Consider the following 15,997-nt stretch of genomic DNA (forward strand, 5'->3'; position numbering starts at 1 on the left):
AGGACGGCCCTTTCCTAGGCTCCAGCACAGCAGAGCAGCCAGACTGCTCCCCAGCTCCAGGGGACACATGGTCTCCTGCCAGTCCACCTGCATTCCTAGGATGCTCCAAGTTTCACACACGTGGCCTTCACTGCCCAGGGCTCCTTCCCCTCCCCCGCCCCAAGACCCTTCGCGCTTTGCACAAGCCAAGCTGCACAAGCCCAGCGTAAGGAGCAATCTGCAGATTGCTCATGTACGGAGGCTGCCCTTCTGCAACCCCCGTGAAGCCTGGCCTTTAGAATCCAACTCATCTTGTAGGAAGACAAGGAAGGAGGCTGGGATAGGGAAAGAAGAGAGGGGATACAGCCATTCCAAGGACAGGGGCTCCTTCTGTCAGAGTTAAAAATAAACTCTTAGCAACAACACCCAGCTCCTCCCCGCCAACAGGCCAATGGGCCTTGGCAGATACATCTCTCCCCCCATGGAGGAAATGGGAGAGATGGAAGAAGGCGGTCATGGAGACACAGTCTGGGTGTATAACTCCAGCTGAAGGCAGGCAGCTCCCCAAGTCCTACCTCACAGCTCCTATCACTGTCCCTCATATAGACCTTTCCTCAAATACAAACTAATCCCAGAAAACAAGACACAGTACCCTCCTCCTATTCTGTGATTAGTACCAACACCTAACCAGGAATTGAAAAAAATCAGAAAGAAGAGAATGGCCGGTCACCTGTAGGAAATACTCCACCCAGGGTCTCTCAGGGAAGCACATATTCCAGCTCCCTGAGCCCTCTCCTCACCTTGCTCCGCAGTTTCCAGGACCCTGGGCATAGGACATAAATCGACACCTCTGCACTGTGCATTCAGGAGGTAGGAGAGACCCTCTTCTGTGACATACTGGAGGTGGTTGAGCTGGCAGGGTCACAAGGGTCATGGCCTACCTCCAGAAGGAGGTCCCAAGAGCCAGGGCCCAGTTATTCTTGGAAGCCAGCAAGATGAAGTCTCTCTTTTGAATGTGGTAACCTAAAGCCCCACACTGTGGACTGGCTGAGCATGTAAATTAGGAACAGGGCAGCATTACGCGACAGGTAGCTTGCTCAGTCCCAGGGCAGAGTGTGCCCAGGCAGGCCTCATACTCATCCCCCACAAACTTTCTGGCAGAGGTCTCCTTGGAGGTGGAGCCCAGAGGAAGTCGGGGCTGAGGGTAAGCACAGTAGAAGGTCTAATCTGCTCTGATGAGCCTGTTCACCCTCCTCTGACCCTTTCCCCACCGAGAAATGAACAAGAGCCTTTGTACACATAAATCTAGATAGCTGGAGACTCACCAACCACAGAGCATCTCCCAGCACAGAGAACAGTGAGTTCGCCCCAGTGCCTGCCAAGCTCAGGCGGGAAGAGAAAGGGGCAGGTAGGGAGAGCACTGGTGAGAAGTGACAGAAACAGCTCAGCAGTGTGGCACCGGGACAGCGATCAGGGGCTGGCTGGGAGGGGAGACTGCAGCAGTGGCAGGTTTATTTTTAGCTGTTGGGGCACAGGGGCTGAGGTAGGCCAGGCTGCAAATGTCTGATATGGGCTGGGAGCCTCGTAACAATATGGATAATCTCAAAATGGCAGCAAAGTGATCAACTCCATCACCTGCCTATGAACAAGAGGCAGGGCAAGGAGCCCCACAGGAGCGTGAATCTGAAGCAGCTGGGGTAGGGGGACAATAGGTGGACCTCCTTCTAGGACTGGAGAGATTTCACCTTGGCTTCAGGCTCAAAAGAATCATGGAGATAAGCCAGCCAGAAGCGTCAACAGTACAGCTCCCTCTGTTCCCTCATCTTCTCTGAACCAGATAAGGCTTCCAACAGGCAGCTGCTAGCTTCCGCCTCTGGCCACCACTCCGCACCTCCTGGATGAGTCCTACATGGACGCTGGCCATGGAGATGTCCGGAAATGTCCCTCAAGAATCAGATGCCCTTTCATATGACCCTTTTAGAGAGCTCAGGTTCCTAGCAGAATGAACACACAGCTTGGCCAGTCTCAGAGGGGAACATCAGATAAAAATATGGATTGACCTTGGGGCTATGTCCCAGGCTCTACCACCTGCTGGCTGGCACACAGAAGTGTTTACTAGATCAGAGAATACAAAGACCCCAAAAACTACATTGCTAGAGGCTGAGCCCACCTATATGCCCCATCTCTTCCTCCTCCACCAAACCTGACGGCCTGGTACACCGGCCCCACAATCCAAACCTCCAGGGCTGAACCCACCGCTCTAACCTTGAGAAGGCAGGAAGAAGAAGAAAGAGAACAGAGGTTACCAGGCATCCCCTTCTGTTCTTGCTTTCTTAGACTCCTAATATCTCTTCTAACCAAGCCTGATCTGGGAGGCTGAGTAGTACCTGGATGGAACTCCCAATTTCCTCATCAGGTCTGGGAATCATTCCCAGACTCTTACCTCACAACAACCCCTGGCTTATAACTATACCTTTGGGTGAATTAGAATAAGGCACCCCTTCGAACAGACTCATACCAAGAAGGCAAAGCCTGGCAAGATTTCAGCCCTCACTCACCCCTCACCAGATGCCCCTGCACAGGGCACACAGCCTGTACAACTAGTCACAGTGACCATCAGATGTTCCACCTCTTGATGTGAGAAAGAAGCACGGGGTGGGGAAAATAAAGACATCATCCCTACCTCACACCCACCAAACTAAGATTCTGCTAATTACAAGGGAAGAGAAGATATACACCCCCACTGAATTATACAGCCCTCTTCTTTGCTGAGTCACTAGCTGGAACACTTTCCAAGTCTTCATATGAGAGGAGCAACTGTCAGTGATGATTATTAATTAACTGGACACAAGCTGCACTGGAGCTGGGCAGGAAGCCTAGGAAAGGGCACCTATGCTGGCCCAAATACTGCTGATGGTCAGACCCAGAGTAAGCCAGCAAGCTACTCTGCCCTGGCCTCCTGCTCTGCCTTCTGCTGCCCACATTGCCAGTGCTCAAGAGCTGCTAGAGCTGGCCCCTTGAGTACAGGGAGGCCTGGGACATTTAGCTGACCTACTCAAGGTCACGCGATTAGGAAGTTAGGCAAAAAGATGAACTTTTTTCTCCTTTTTGCTTTCTTATCTAGTATATAACCTTTGGTAACAAGCTCATCTCTCCATATCTATAATCATGTGTGTGTGTGTATAAAGTATCAGTACTTTCCTAAAGAGTAGAAAAGACACAGCAATCTAATGTGGGATGTATAAGTGGTGTTTGGCCCCTTCTCCCTATGATGCTCTCATTTACAAGGTAACCTATGTCAAAAAATCCTAGCTGAAGGGAGAATGGAGCTCAGTTTTGCTCCAGGTCTACAGTCTTCGAGTAACCAAAAAAAACAAAGGAACCCTGACCAAGAGCAGGTACCAGAGAAGCAGGTCCCTACAGTGCACTGGCCACAGAACCTTTCTGCACCGGCCCAGTCTCTTCCTCAGTGACATGGAAGGAGTTAAGAAAGAAGACGGAGGAGTGTGGACTCTAAATTGCTATGAGGTGTGGGTCCCTTTACCCCTGGGCCTTAAACCATTATCAAGAGCAGCTTCAGTTCCCTCAAAGAACAACTCTTCCCTGCCCACTCCCTTTCAGCACACAGAACCACCTAGAAAGGCACACTACAGGGGAAAACGGAAAAAAGAGACCTCATGTGACCCTCAGAAGGGCCTGAAGCAGAGGAGAAGGAAGTGTGACTCCTATGCCCCGACATCAAACCCCCAAGAAGAAGCCCAGCCCAAAAGCACGTAGGGCAACTTGGGAATTGTGAAGTGGCTCGGCGCAGCCACTAGTGCCCTGGTCTTCCCCAGCTTGGCTGACATTCCTGCTGCACAAACCCTGACACTCCGGGGTTCTGCTGGTGAGGGGAGCTTCGACCTCTCCCCCAGCCCCAGAACACAGCCAGGGATTAAGTCACCTCCTGCAGTGCTCAGGCTTCTCCTGGATCTCCTCCCAATCTCCTGCATCTGCTTCTCTAGAAAAATCACCAACTATTAATGGCCCAACCCCTCAGGTTGCAAGAATGAGAAACATCTTCACCATGGATCCAACACCTTCATCCTCCCAAAAAGGGGGTCATTGTTTCCCTAGAGTCCTAGGCGTCCTCAAACGTTTTAAACAGGGGGCCAGTTCACTGTCCCTCAGACCGTTGGAGGGCCGGACTATAGTTTAAAAAAAAAAACTATGAACAAATTCCTATGCACATTGCACATATCTTATTTTGAAGTAAAAAAACAAAACGGGAACAAATACAATCACACCGCCTCAGTGGCCCACAGGCCATAGTTTGAGGACCCCTACGGGCCTAGACATTCACCAGTATCTTTGGCCCTGAGGCTCTGGGATTTTTCTCTCCCCTCCTGTCAATCACTGATCCCAGATCTCAGCTGGTGATTATTTTCAAGCTCCATCACAGCCCAAAATTCACAACTAAAAAAGACCAGTGATCTGTACCAGCTTTGATGCTGCCTCAGTGGATGCCAAGAGCCTTGCTGCAATAGACTGGAGTCAGGACCAGGGGCAGAGCCCTTCTCCCAAGGGAGGCAGGACAGGGACTCTAAAACCAGAAACCAGACCCTTCCCTTAAAAATCCATAAGCCTGGGCAGCACCTGTGGCTCAAGAAGTAGGGCGCTGGCCCCATATACCGGAGGTGATGGGTTCAAACCCAGCCCCAGCCAAAACAAAACAAAACAAAAAATCCTTAAGCCTGGCTTGGCACCCTGGCTCAGTTGTTAGGGAGCTGGCCACATACACCAGGGCTGGCAGGTTCGAACCCAGCCGGGGTCTGCTAAACAACAATAACAACTACAACAAAAAAACAACAGGGCATTGTGTCGGGCACCTGTAGTGCCAGCGACTTGGGAGGCTGAGGCAAAAGACTCGCTTGAGCCCAGGAGCTGGAGGTTGCTGTGTGCTGTGATGCCACGGCACTCTATGCAGGGCAACAGCTTGAGGCTCTGTCTCAAAAAATAAAATAAAATAGAGGCTCGGTGCCTGTGGCTCAAGCGGCTAAGGTGCCAGCCACATACAGGTTCAAATCCAGCCCAGCCCTGCCGAACAATAATGATGGCTGCAACCAAAACAATAGCCGGGCATTGTGGTGGGTACCTGTAATCCCTGCTACTTGGGAGGCAGAAGCAGGAGAATTGCTTGAGCCCAGGAGTTGGCTTGAGCCTAGGAGTTGGAGGTTGCTACAAGCTATGATGCCATGGCACTCTACCCAGGGCGACAGCTTGAGGCTCTGTCTCCCCCAATAAATAAATAAATAAAATAAAATAAAATAAAAATAAATAAATAGCCACATGGAGATAGTGACTACCGCCTGCACCAATGGACAGTGCAGTCTTAGCCCACATTTTTTAATTTCACCTTCTCCATTTATGTTTCTTAACTCTCAAAATTTTACAGGCCCTTTTTTTACATCTGTCTCCTCCATGCAACTAAGTTTATGCAAGACACTCAGTAAACTGTTAACTACATGCAACCATATTTGATGTAAAAGTGGCTGGTTTGGCCAATGAAACTTTCCTCAGCTTGTGATTTCATCCAGAAAACCCCAATTTGGAGCAGTGCCTCTCACCCAGCCACACTACCTGTCTTGGTCTCCACAGGTACACAGCATGAGGTGTGCCAGATAGGAGATGGTGCTTGTACTGTGGGATGTGGCATCTCCCCCTAAAAGTGTCCAGACCAATCATGAGAGGTCCCAAAGATCTCCCCTTCGTGTCACCAAAGGAAGCCACATTGCAGTGGCACGCAACATGGCCTGGGGAGGAGGACCACTGGAGAAATAAAAGAAGAGACTCCAGTTCCTGATTTTCTCTAATCCATGCAATGGAAAAATAAACAGAGATAGGTTATGACAACATTCTATATTTTGTAAAGCAATAACATGCTTTACCTAATAAGAGTTGCACAGCAGAGAAGGACAATGGTGTGGGCTTTAATTAAATTTGTTCAGCTAATAACTAAGAGTCACTATGACACAGTGACACAGGAAACAGCTGAGGAACCCCACAAGGAATACAACCAACCAATTAATACACAAGTGGGCTGAGACTAGGTGTCCTTATCAAAGAAATGATTAGTAGAATTCCCATGTTGTTGCACAAAAAATAAGAAGTAAGGTTTCTATCAAAACTCCCCAAAAGGGAAACAGTGGTTTAAAAAAAAAAAAAAAGCTTGTCACAGCAAGTCTACAATTCATAGAGCTGCTGAGTTGGTTTTGAAGCTACCTCTCCAACTTTGGGATTGTTGGGGAGACAGCAAATACCCACCCAGCCTCCTCCCCGACAGTGAAAGAAAAACCCTCAGGCTCCCTCAGGCTCCCGGCACTCCAGCAGGAGCAGCAGCCTGCAGAGTCTGTGCTGTCACTGCAGTTAGGAAGTTGGAAGTGCCTGAGCATGGGAGTCCAGCAACCTGGGTTCTACTCCTGCCTCTGCCAAGTGAATAGCTGTTACCTTGAGCAAGTCACTCCCCAGCTCTGGGCCTTGGTTTTTCCTTCTGCAAATGCCTCCATGAGCTAGATGTGATGACCTCTCAAGTCCCTTCCAACTCTGACTAGAAGTTTAAGTATGACTCAGAACTTAGCAAAAGCAGCCAGGAGAGATGGTGAGGTCACAGCACCCACCGAAAAGTGTTTAAATGTTAGCTCTCTGAGGCAGAGAGACAAAAGCAGCAGGGTACGTTCTTAAGCACCAATTCTTAAGCACCAATTTTACTTAACAAGGCTAAAAGGTCACCAGACCACAGACAGAGCAGGGCAGCTGGGCAGCCCCCAGATCCCACAACTGCAAGATAGCAGACTCCTTCACTCCAGCAGAAGCCAGGCTGCTGCCCCATAGCTTGGCCCTGGATCTCCAGGAATGGCTGCAGGGCACTGGGCAGAGCAGAAGTCCCCTCCCTTTTCCTCAGACACCTTCCTAGGTGAGGTGATCCCTCCTACCCCACATCTTCTCTTACTTTATAATCAGGACTCCTGGTTTTGAAAATCATTTCGCTACTCAGCACCTCAAGTCAATCAAAATTCAAGATCTAGAAATCTCTTTGGTGTATGTTTCTGGAACAGTATTCTTTGAACCAGATTGCCCCCACAGCTGTATTTATGTGTTAGCCAATATTTGGATATGGAAGTGCTGCTAACACTGCTGTCAGTCTCCAAATGCCTCGCCATTCCTTTCTTCCTCTATTATTAAGTTTTAACACAAAAGATGTGTGGGGAATCTGCAATTTAACAGTTGAGTCAACTTAAAAGATCTGAGAACAGGCTGCCTGTCAAAACAGACTGACTTCACTCTTCACCCACTTCTAACCTGAGAAGGATAAGCTATGAGTGTTATTTAACATATTGCTGAATTTTTCCTTTCAAAAATATACAAAGGAGAAAAATATCCAAACCTCTTTCCTACTAATTACAATAGAAATCTGAAGTACCACCCAAACACATTTTACAGGATGATTTGGGGTACGTGTCTATTAAATAGAATAAAGAGCAGAAGTCGAGAGCTTCTGTTCTCAAGTTTTTATATAATTCCAAGTATCCAAGAGAATAAACAACCAGTGCCCCCAAATCACTGACAGCATCTCAGAGAGGACAAAAAAACTCTCAGGGAAAGAATGTCAGTACTTCCTCATCAGTACAGGTTAACTGTGGTCAAATTGTATTCAAGGTCAGAGCCACCATCATTCCAACTCTCCTTTCCCTCCAGTTATGAGTTTGGAAAGCGAAATCTAAGGCACAAATTAATTCAAGTGTTCAAGATACTGATATATTCCTTCTCCAACAGTCAACACTAAACAAGCAGGATTCCATAGCAAGAGTTTATAGCAGAAACCAAAGAAATGTGACAGTATTAAGTATGAAAGCAACAAGAAAATGATTCTAAAGGGCTTAAAATCTAGAAATTGGACATGTATGCTCTCTCCAACCCCAAAGTACCCAAATTTTTTATATCTGATTGTATATTCCAATAGTTCTATCCATAATTCATTCTGAGTTCTGTATTTGATAAATGCAATACAGCTAGCTGTGGGGGCTGAAGTGGAAAAGAAAAACATAACACAGGAAGTATTTTTTTTCTTCCTCCAATCATTAAGACACCCCAAGGGAAACAGACCTTAGGTGTCACCTTTAGAAACTGGTTTGACCTAAAACCCCTGAGAAGAAAACCTTGTTGACAACTCTGAAGGACTAACTCACACTTCACTGGGGACCCACCCCCCTAGTCAGACCTCCAAGTCCATTCTGTTTAACTTCTCAAGTGGGTATTCTGATATGAATCCCCATTCTCCTCCTACCCTACACCTCAAGAAATTTCAAAAAATTAAAAGGTGGAGTTACCCCAACTCAGGGATAAGGTTTCCTCCTACAATCTTTGCACTGCCCGAGTCCAAGACTCAAGTGGCCATCTCCAGTTTTCGGAATCAGCACTGGGCCACCTCGTGGCTTACAGACTCGGTTTACAAAGATCAATGGAACTATGGAAACAGCAGACCTCGCGCAGGAGCCTGCCAGCATCCCGTCAGGAGCCTCACAGGCACAGGAGGTAGGAGGGGGCCTGCTCTCAGATCAAAACAATCCCTCCCCAGCGCCGGGGGGCGGGGGCGGTGTCTCCGCGGAATCTCCAGTCTTACACCTCCCCGACCGGCGCGCCCCAAGGCGGCACCGCTGCCCTCGCGAGGCCCAGGGAAGTGAAATCACACATTCCGGCTCCCAAATAAGGAGTGAGGCTAAATAAACCTCTTGAGATCCTACTTCTCCAAACCAACCGACCAACCAGCTCAATGAGTAATGGGCCTTTTGTGCCCGCAGAAAGAAAAGAAGGAGGGAGGTGAGGATGGAGAACCACAACCCCTGAAAATCACTTCCTTGAGACAGGGTGAAATTAGCAGAAGTGGTCCCAAGGGCAACCGTCCCGAGTCGGCTGGATCCCGCTCAAACCCCAAAATGGCAGAGTCCTCAGGAGTCCTCACGCCCGTAGGTGACCGGAAACTCGGTCTGGGCGGCGTGGTGTACTCGGACCCAGCGTTCCCCACTGGTCCCCTCTCCCGCCGCCCCCAGCCACGCATTTGACACCCCTCGGGTGCCCCGGCTGGACAGCCCCGCTGTGGCCGGCCACTCCTCCACCCTAGACACTCAGTCCGAGAAAGGGTCTGCCGCTACAGAGCGCCAGGGGTCATCCCCGGGAGCCCCATTGTGCCCTTCCTCCACTCTCCGGGGCCCCAAACCTACTTTTAGGGCGAATTTCTCCTGGGTCCTCTTGTTGAAGATCTGCAAAACTTTCCCGTTGATGCCCAGTCCCAGGACCTGGCTGGTGACCTTGTAGTCGTCGATGATGGCGTTCTTCTTGATCTGCAGGCTCGACTTGACGTGGAATTGGGGGAACTGCGGCGGGGGCTGGGCCGGGGGGTGAGGCTGCGCGGGAGCGGGGGGCTGCGGCGGCGGGTTTGGGAACAGCACCGGCGGGGTCTGGCCTTGAGAGTTGGACAGCATGGTGCCCGGAGACTCGGGAGCAGAGGCGGGAGGGCCCGCGGCCGCCCCTTCCTCCGGCTCCGGACGGGGTCCCCGCCAACCCCCGCCCGGCTGCGAAGTTTGCTCCGGGCTGGAGCCGGCTTCCCCGTCCCGGCTCGGCTCCAGGCTCGGCGGGTCGCGGGGCTCCGTGGGTCCCGCCGTGCGCCGCTGGCGCCCACCCGCCCTGTTCCCTCCCGTCCTCCCTCCCCCCGGGGGCCTGGCGCTCTGGGGAACGCGGGACAGTGGGGGCCCGGCCCGGGGGAAGCGGCCGCGCGACAATGTAGCCAGCCCCGGGGCCGGCGGCCGCGTCACAGCCTTGTCTGCGTCCGGGGCCGGTCCTTAAAGGGGAGGGTCATAGGGGCGGAGCTTGGGGAGGCGTGGTTGTGGGGGAGGGAGAGGCCTTAAAGGGGAGGATGCAAGGCGCCAGAACCCACAGGGCGGTGGCTGGGGCTAGGGGCTGGAGCCTGGGGGACAGGGAAAATCCTGGTTCTTAATCAGGGCCACAAATGGGAAGAGGAAGGTGTATAAAAATAGCTACGTAATTCACGTAGAAAATCCACTTCTCAGATTGCCTGTATCTTTTAGACAACAGCAGCGTCTTGGGAGACGGATTGTATTTTGAAGGAGAGGGATGACTACTAAGTGTCCCGTCAGGAGAGACATCAGCAGTGAGCTGGAGTTACACAGGCCATTCAATCCAGAGATAGATGCGGAGCAAAGACGCATTAAAATTTTTTTTGACTTGGACATGTTCTTCTGAGTTTTGCATTTCTTTTCTCATAAATTTACTGCTTTTCAGTAAAGATTTATTATTATGTAACCATCAGCACTTTACTGAATATAACTTTGAACATTTTTTCACGTAAATAAACTAAACAAGATACACGGTAGGAAGAAGATGGGTTGAGATTTAGTCAGCCTGAATTCCCACAGTATTTACCACTGACCTGCTGCGTGATCCTGTACCAGCCTTGCACCTCTTTCTCCACAGAAAGAACGGCTTTCCATAATGGTGTGGAGAGAATCAAATAAAATAATGTAATAAAAGGGGAAGATCTGAGGAAAGAGTTGTGACCTCCACATGGACAAATTAGTTCCTGCACATAAGCTATAAGGAGTGGGAGGGTTTTTTGTTTGTTTGTTTGTTTGTTTGTTTGAGACAGAGTCTCACTTTCTTGCCACCGATACAGTGCCTTGGCATCATAGCTCACAGCAACCTCAAACTCTTGGGCTCAAGGAATCCTCTAGCCTCAGCCTCCCAAGTAGTTGGGTGTACAGGTGCCTGCCACAATGCCCAACTGTTTTTTTCAGAGGCCTAGTCTCACTCTTGCTCAGGTTGGTCTCAAACTGGTGAGCTCAAAGGATCCACCTGCCTCCGCCAGCCAGAGTGCTGGGATTACAGGCTTGTACCAACTCACCTGATGAGAGAGTGGGTATCTTTGAAGAAGCCTAGTTCTTGTCCAGGTTAAGGATCTAGCTGGACCAATAGCATAGCCCTGTTCAAGGGAAGGGATTGTGGAGGCTCCAATATAACCTATCCTAGGGTTTCTATAGACCTTCTGAAGGAAATAAATCCTGCCGACCTCCTCCTCCCTCTGACTGGTAGTGCACTTGAGAAATAAGACAAAGGAAGCGATAGGTGAGGACAAAACCTCAACTCAATTACTGATAAAGCCAAATTAGAGAATGAGGCTTGACCTATGGCTGCACATGGCCCCTAGTATGTTCCTCCTAAAACTCTAGAGAGAAAAAAGTATTTAGAGGAAGGAGTCCTTGGGAATGGAGCCCAGGTGGGTAAGGCATAAATGCTAGAAGCCATTTGTCCTGCAGGGAGGCAGGAATGAAGGAGGGGAGCGAAGGACAGGACTGTCCATACCACAAATATTCACTTCCTCCCCCCCTTTTTCTAGGGATGAGTCTTGCTCTGTGGCCCAGATTGTAGTGCAGCCTCCAACTCCTGGGCTCAAGGAGTCCCGTCTCCTCATCCTCCCCAGTAGCTGGGACTACAAGTACACATTACTACAGCCAGCTATTTTTTTTTCCATTTTTTTGTAAAGATGGGGTCTCACTATGTTACCCAGGATGGTCTCAAACTCCTGGCCTCAAGTAATCCTCTCGCCTCAGCCTCCCAACCTTTGGGGATTACAAACATGAGCCACCACACCCAGCCCCTCTTTTCAAGCAGCATTTATTTAGTGCTATTTAGAAAGTGCCATGCTCAGCCCTGCTGCGGTAGATGGCATTAACCTGGTGGGGAAGAAGATAGACAGGTAGCAATAGATGCCATCGTAAGAGTGGCAGACACAAACCCGGGTGGGAGGGATTCACTGTCCACAGCAACGGAAGCTTCCTCTTAGAGAACATACATGGTTAAACAGCTACGGGAACTCCCCTGGATATTCAAGAACAAAGACACTACCTAAGACCACAGGGACTGGAAAACACCCTCACCTTACCAGTTCTATAGTATTGCTGTCACCTCGCCAAAACACACAAAGGAGATGCTCAAGGACTGAGCGGAATGAAAGAATTGAGGAGGGAAGAGCTCCAACTGCTCAGGCTCTTTCTCAGGCGGAAGGGGGTCCATGGTCTGGGGCTGCTCAGGGGTCTGATGGGTCCATTTGCTTTGCAGAGAGTCACTTGGGGCTTCTTATGGCTTCTCTCTACAAAGTGAGAAAGAGAATAAAATCCTTCTGCCTTTTCAGTGGCAGGGAGGCACAGTGGGAAAATGACAGAGTCTGAAGACAAATAAGCTGAATCCAAGTTTATCTTCCAGCTGAGTTACCTTGAGGAGGCTGTTTAATCTCTTTCTGTATCCGAAAAAACGAAAAAGATAATAAAATCTACTTTCAGAGTTGAATGAGATAGTATGTATGAGAACTCTCCTTCAAGAATATACTGTTAACTACCAGGAACTATCAAAGGTCACCACTATTCAGACATGGCTGTTTTGCTCCTCTGCCCTGTGCCCACTACCTAGGGATCTATTCTTGATATCAAAGCCACCTTCCCACCTAGCTAGAGCTCTGGGGAGATGGTGAAGCCCACTGGCCTAGGAATAACAGGACAATTGAAACCTTACTGGGGTTTCCTCCTGGAGTAACAAGGGCCAAATAGACCTAGGAAGCACACAGGAGACTACGGGCACATATGCAGTGATTACAGAAACTGCACACGCAGCACTCAGAACACACACACACATATATGAACACAACACATAAGCCTGGCGTGTCTGGTCTGTAGCAGAATGAATTCCTAATAGAGGAATAGCTGACAATGGAGAAGAGATCCTTAGCCTTCTTTCCATTCTGATACCAACTCACTGTGTAACCCCATGAAAGTCCCTTGCCTCCCGGCAGTTCCTTCTTTCTCATCTATAAAATAGTGACAACAATTGCTCTGCCTGCCTTGTAGGTCTAATTGTAAGGATAAAATAAAATATTTTTCCACAGGACACAGAAGTCCAAAGTCCTATTTGTATAACACCAACCTCTCAGCCATCTGTAATGAACTTCTTAATCAACTGTTTTTATGGATGTGTAAAGTGGTTCAAAAGTTGTAAGTCTATGTAAATAGAAAGTACTCGTTTTGTGGACTATTAACATGCAAACATACACATCATGCTACATATTACACACTAAGTCAGTTTAAGGACTTCCAGAACAAAGAATTGCATTAATTATAATCCTCTATTCATGAGACACTCTCATCATTGGAACATTGATACATGGGTCCCCAGGTTTATTTAGTTAGTTAATAATTATTTTTAATAGTGCAATAAGCACTGTGACCCATTGCTCAACATAAAAAATTAGGATTTTGACAATAATACACATCTAACTAGAATCAGGCCCATCCAACCTGAGGCCTGTGGGCCACATATGGATCCTATGAGGACTTTTTTGCTTATCTGTTGTGGTTGGATATCACAAAAATTATGCATGGACATTATTAATTTTTTTTTTTTTTTTTTTTTTTTGCAGTTTTTGGCCGGGACAGGGTTTGAACCCACCACCTCTGGCATATGGGGCTGGTGCCCTACCCTGTTGAGCCACGGGCACTGCCCAACATTATTAAATTTTTTTGCTTGTCAGCTTTCATCAGTGTTAGTGTATTTAATGTGTGGCCCAAGATAACTGTTCTTCCAACGTACTACAGAAAAGTAAAAAGCTTAGTAGATAATCCCTGCACACACACACACAATTTCCCTGGCCCAAAACCACTACGTTCACCTTTTTGTCGCTTTCCTTTTTTTTATATATATATAGTTTTATTTCATGAGGACATATTTAAAGGCATCATAAAAGATGAAGCTCAAATTGTCTTAAAAGGAAGGTAGCCATGGGTGACTTTATCAGAAAGATGAAGTTAAAATAATAAAACACCTAGTCATACTTTCAAAGTATTCCCTGCCTTCTCATGACAGTGATAATGAAGATAATGACGATGATTATCAAGGGCTTCCTCTGTGGCCAAGTTTGTGTTCATCTTTCCACCTGCGTTGTCTCATTTACATCTCACAGGCCTCTGTGGCTGAGATTGCTAGTTGCGTGGGCCCATACCTGTTTTCCTTCTCTTTGATGATAAATAACCCTCAATATTTATCCAAGCACATGACTGCCTGGAATACATATTGCATTTCCCAATTTTCCAGACTCTATAACAGCTAGTTACATTCATGACTTATAAATGGAAGTGGTTCTAGCCAATGACTTATAAATGGAAGTGTTTAGGGGGAAGAAGAAGAAGGTCCTTCTCTTTCTTCTTCTCTTTTCTCTTTCCTACTGGCTGGAAGAAAATTTTAATGCTGAGCTTGAGCCACTATCTTGATCATGAAGTGGAAGCCATAGATTGAGGATGAAGAGCAAAAGCACAGAAGGAGCCTGTGTCCTGGTAAGCACGGATCCATTATATCAGCCCTGACCTACTTACCCAGACTTTTATATGAGAAATAAATGGTCTTCGTGTTGAAGTGACTGATATTGGTTTCTATCACTCACAGCCAAACTTTGTCCTAACTATTACACAACCCTATAAGATATGTAGTGTTATCTTCATCTATCTATTGTATAAAAGAGAAAACTGAGTCCTAGAGAAATTAAATTAACTCTCCCAGGGTCACTCATCCAGCAAGGACAGGACATAAGTCTTTCTGACCCAAAGCCCATGATCATGTCCCCTACTATTAATCTTGAGCAGACATATACCTACATATCCATCTTGATGTCAAAATATGGTATCTACCATGTCTGGGCAGGAATTGCCTAAAGAGGGATGGGCCAGTACTCTCCATTTTAGATCTACTATAAATTTTCCACGATCCAATTTTCTTTCACTTTGGCCTCATCTGTGACAGAGTATGGATCTATGTTAATTTGCATGACTGGGTTGTATTGCTGCATACATCAAGACAATCTCTCTTCTCCAAACTTCCCCCCAGCTCTGCCTTCACATCATCAGGAAGTAAACATTTCCTATATTACTATGATGCAGCATTAGGAATGGATGACAAAGGGTGGAAATCTATGAAGGTGGATTTTGTGGAAATTTTCACATACTATTCTCTTGATGAGATAGGAACATGCGCGTGTTCCTGGTGGATGTGCACATGTGTACAACAGATAAAGTGACCTTTGTAGCCACTCGTTGCTGGTATGGCAAACAAAAGATTGCAGAAGGGAGCATGATTCTCAGGAGAAGCCCTAGCCACTAAAAAAAGACCCTTGGAAAGAAAAATGACTTTAAGAGATAAGCAGTCTTCATGTTATATGCTAATATTTCTTTGATTAAAAAAAGAAATTCTCCAAAGCAAAAATGACAGATACATATACATAAAGCTCATTAGTCATAAAAATTTCTGACCTAAAAAGTGACATCAAAACATTGATCTGTTGATCAAGGTTGCTCAGAGAAGGCAAAAAAAAAAAAGCAGAAACCTTGATCTGAATCACCTTTATCATCCCTTTCATTTTACCCCTCACTGAAGGTGCTAAGGGCTTATTCTCACAAAAATACTCTACCAAAGCAGGTGCCCCTGGCAATGCCCCAGGTTGGACATCCCAGAAGGGGAGAGACGTGCTGCTCCCTAACCTCTGTGCCCTCGTTTGCATTCTACCTCTCACAGGTTAGTGTCATGGCAGGGAGCAGCTAGGGCGGGGGTGAAGGATGGGAGGAGAAAGAGAAATAAGTTATAACTGGGGTATAGCTTTCACGTGAAAGCCATAAATTAGTTTCATAGTAGGACTGAGTACATTGGATACTTTTTCTTCCATTCTGGTGCATCTTACCAGGGTATATGTGAAACTTAGTAAATGTGGAATGTAAATGTCTTAGCACAATAACTAGGAAAATGCCAGGAAGGCTATGTTAACCAGTGTGATGAAAATGTGTCAAATGGTCTATGAAACTAATGTATGGTGTCCCATGATCATATTAATGTACACAGCTATGATTTAATAAAACAATAAATAAATAAAAAATAA

General features: G+C 47.5%; 1 protein-coding gene across 2 annotated transcripts in view; it reads right to left on the reverse strand.

Annotated features, from left to right (window-relative positions):
* MAPKAPK2 (MAPK activated protein kinase 2) overlaps positions 1-9,828 on the reverse strand; it is a 46,056-nt gene extending 36,228 nt beyond the window's left edge. Inside the window, exon 1 of one of the 2 annotated variants that reach the window (XM_053606363.1) lies at positions 9,237-9,828. In XM_053606363.1, coding sequence (XP_053462338.1) covers positions 9,237-9,497 — 261 coding nt within the window. In that variant the 5' untranslated portion in view covers positions 9,498-9,828. The remainder of the gene's footprint in view (positions 1-9,236) is intronic. The other variant, XM_053606364.1, reaches the window with a different exon arrangement.
* Between the last annotated feature and the right edge of the window lie 6,169 nt (positions 9,829-15,997).

The sequence above is a fragment of the Nycticebus coucang genome, chromosome 10 (genome assembly GCF_027406575.1).
Source record: "Nycticebus coucang isolate mNycCou1 chromosome 10, mNycCou1.pri, whole genome shotgun sequence".
In the NCBI taxonomy this organism is placed as follows: Eukaryota; Metazoa; Chordata; class Mammalia; order Primates; family Lorisidae; genus Nycticebus; species Nycticebus coucang.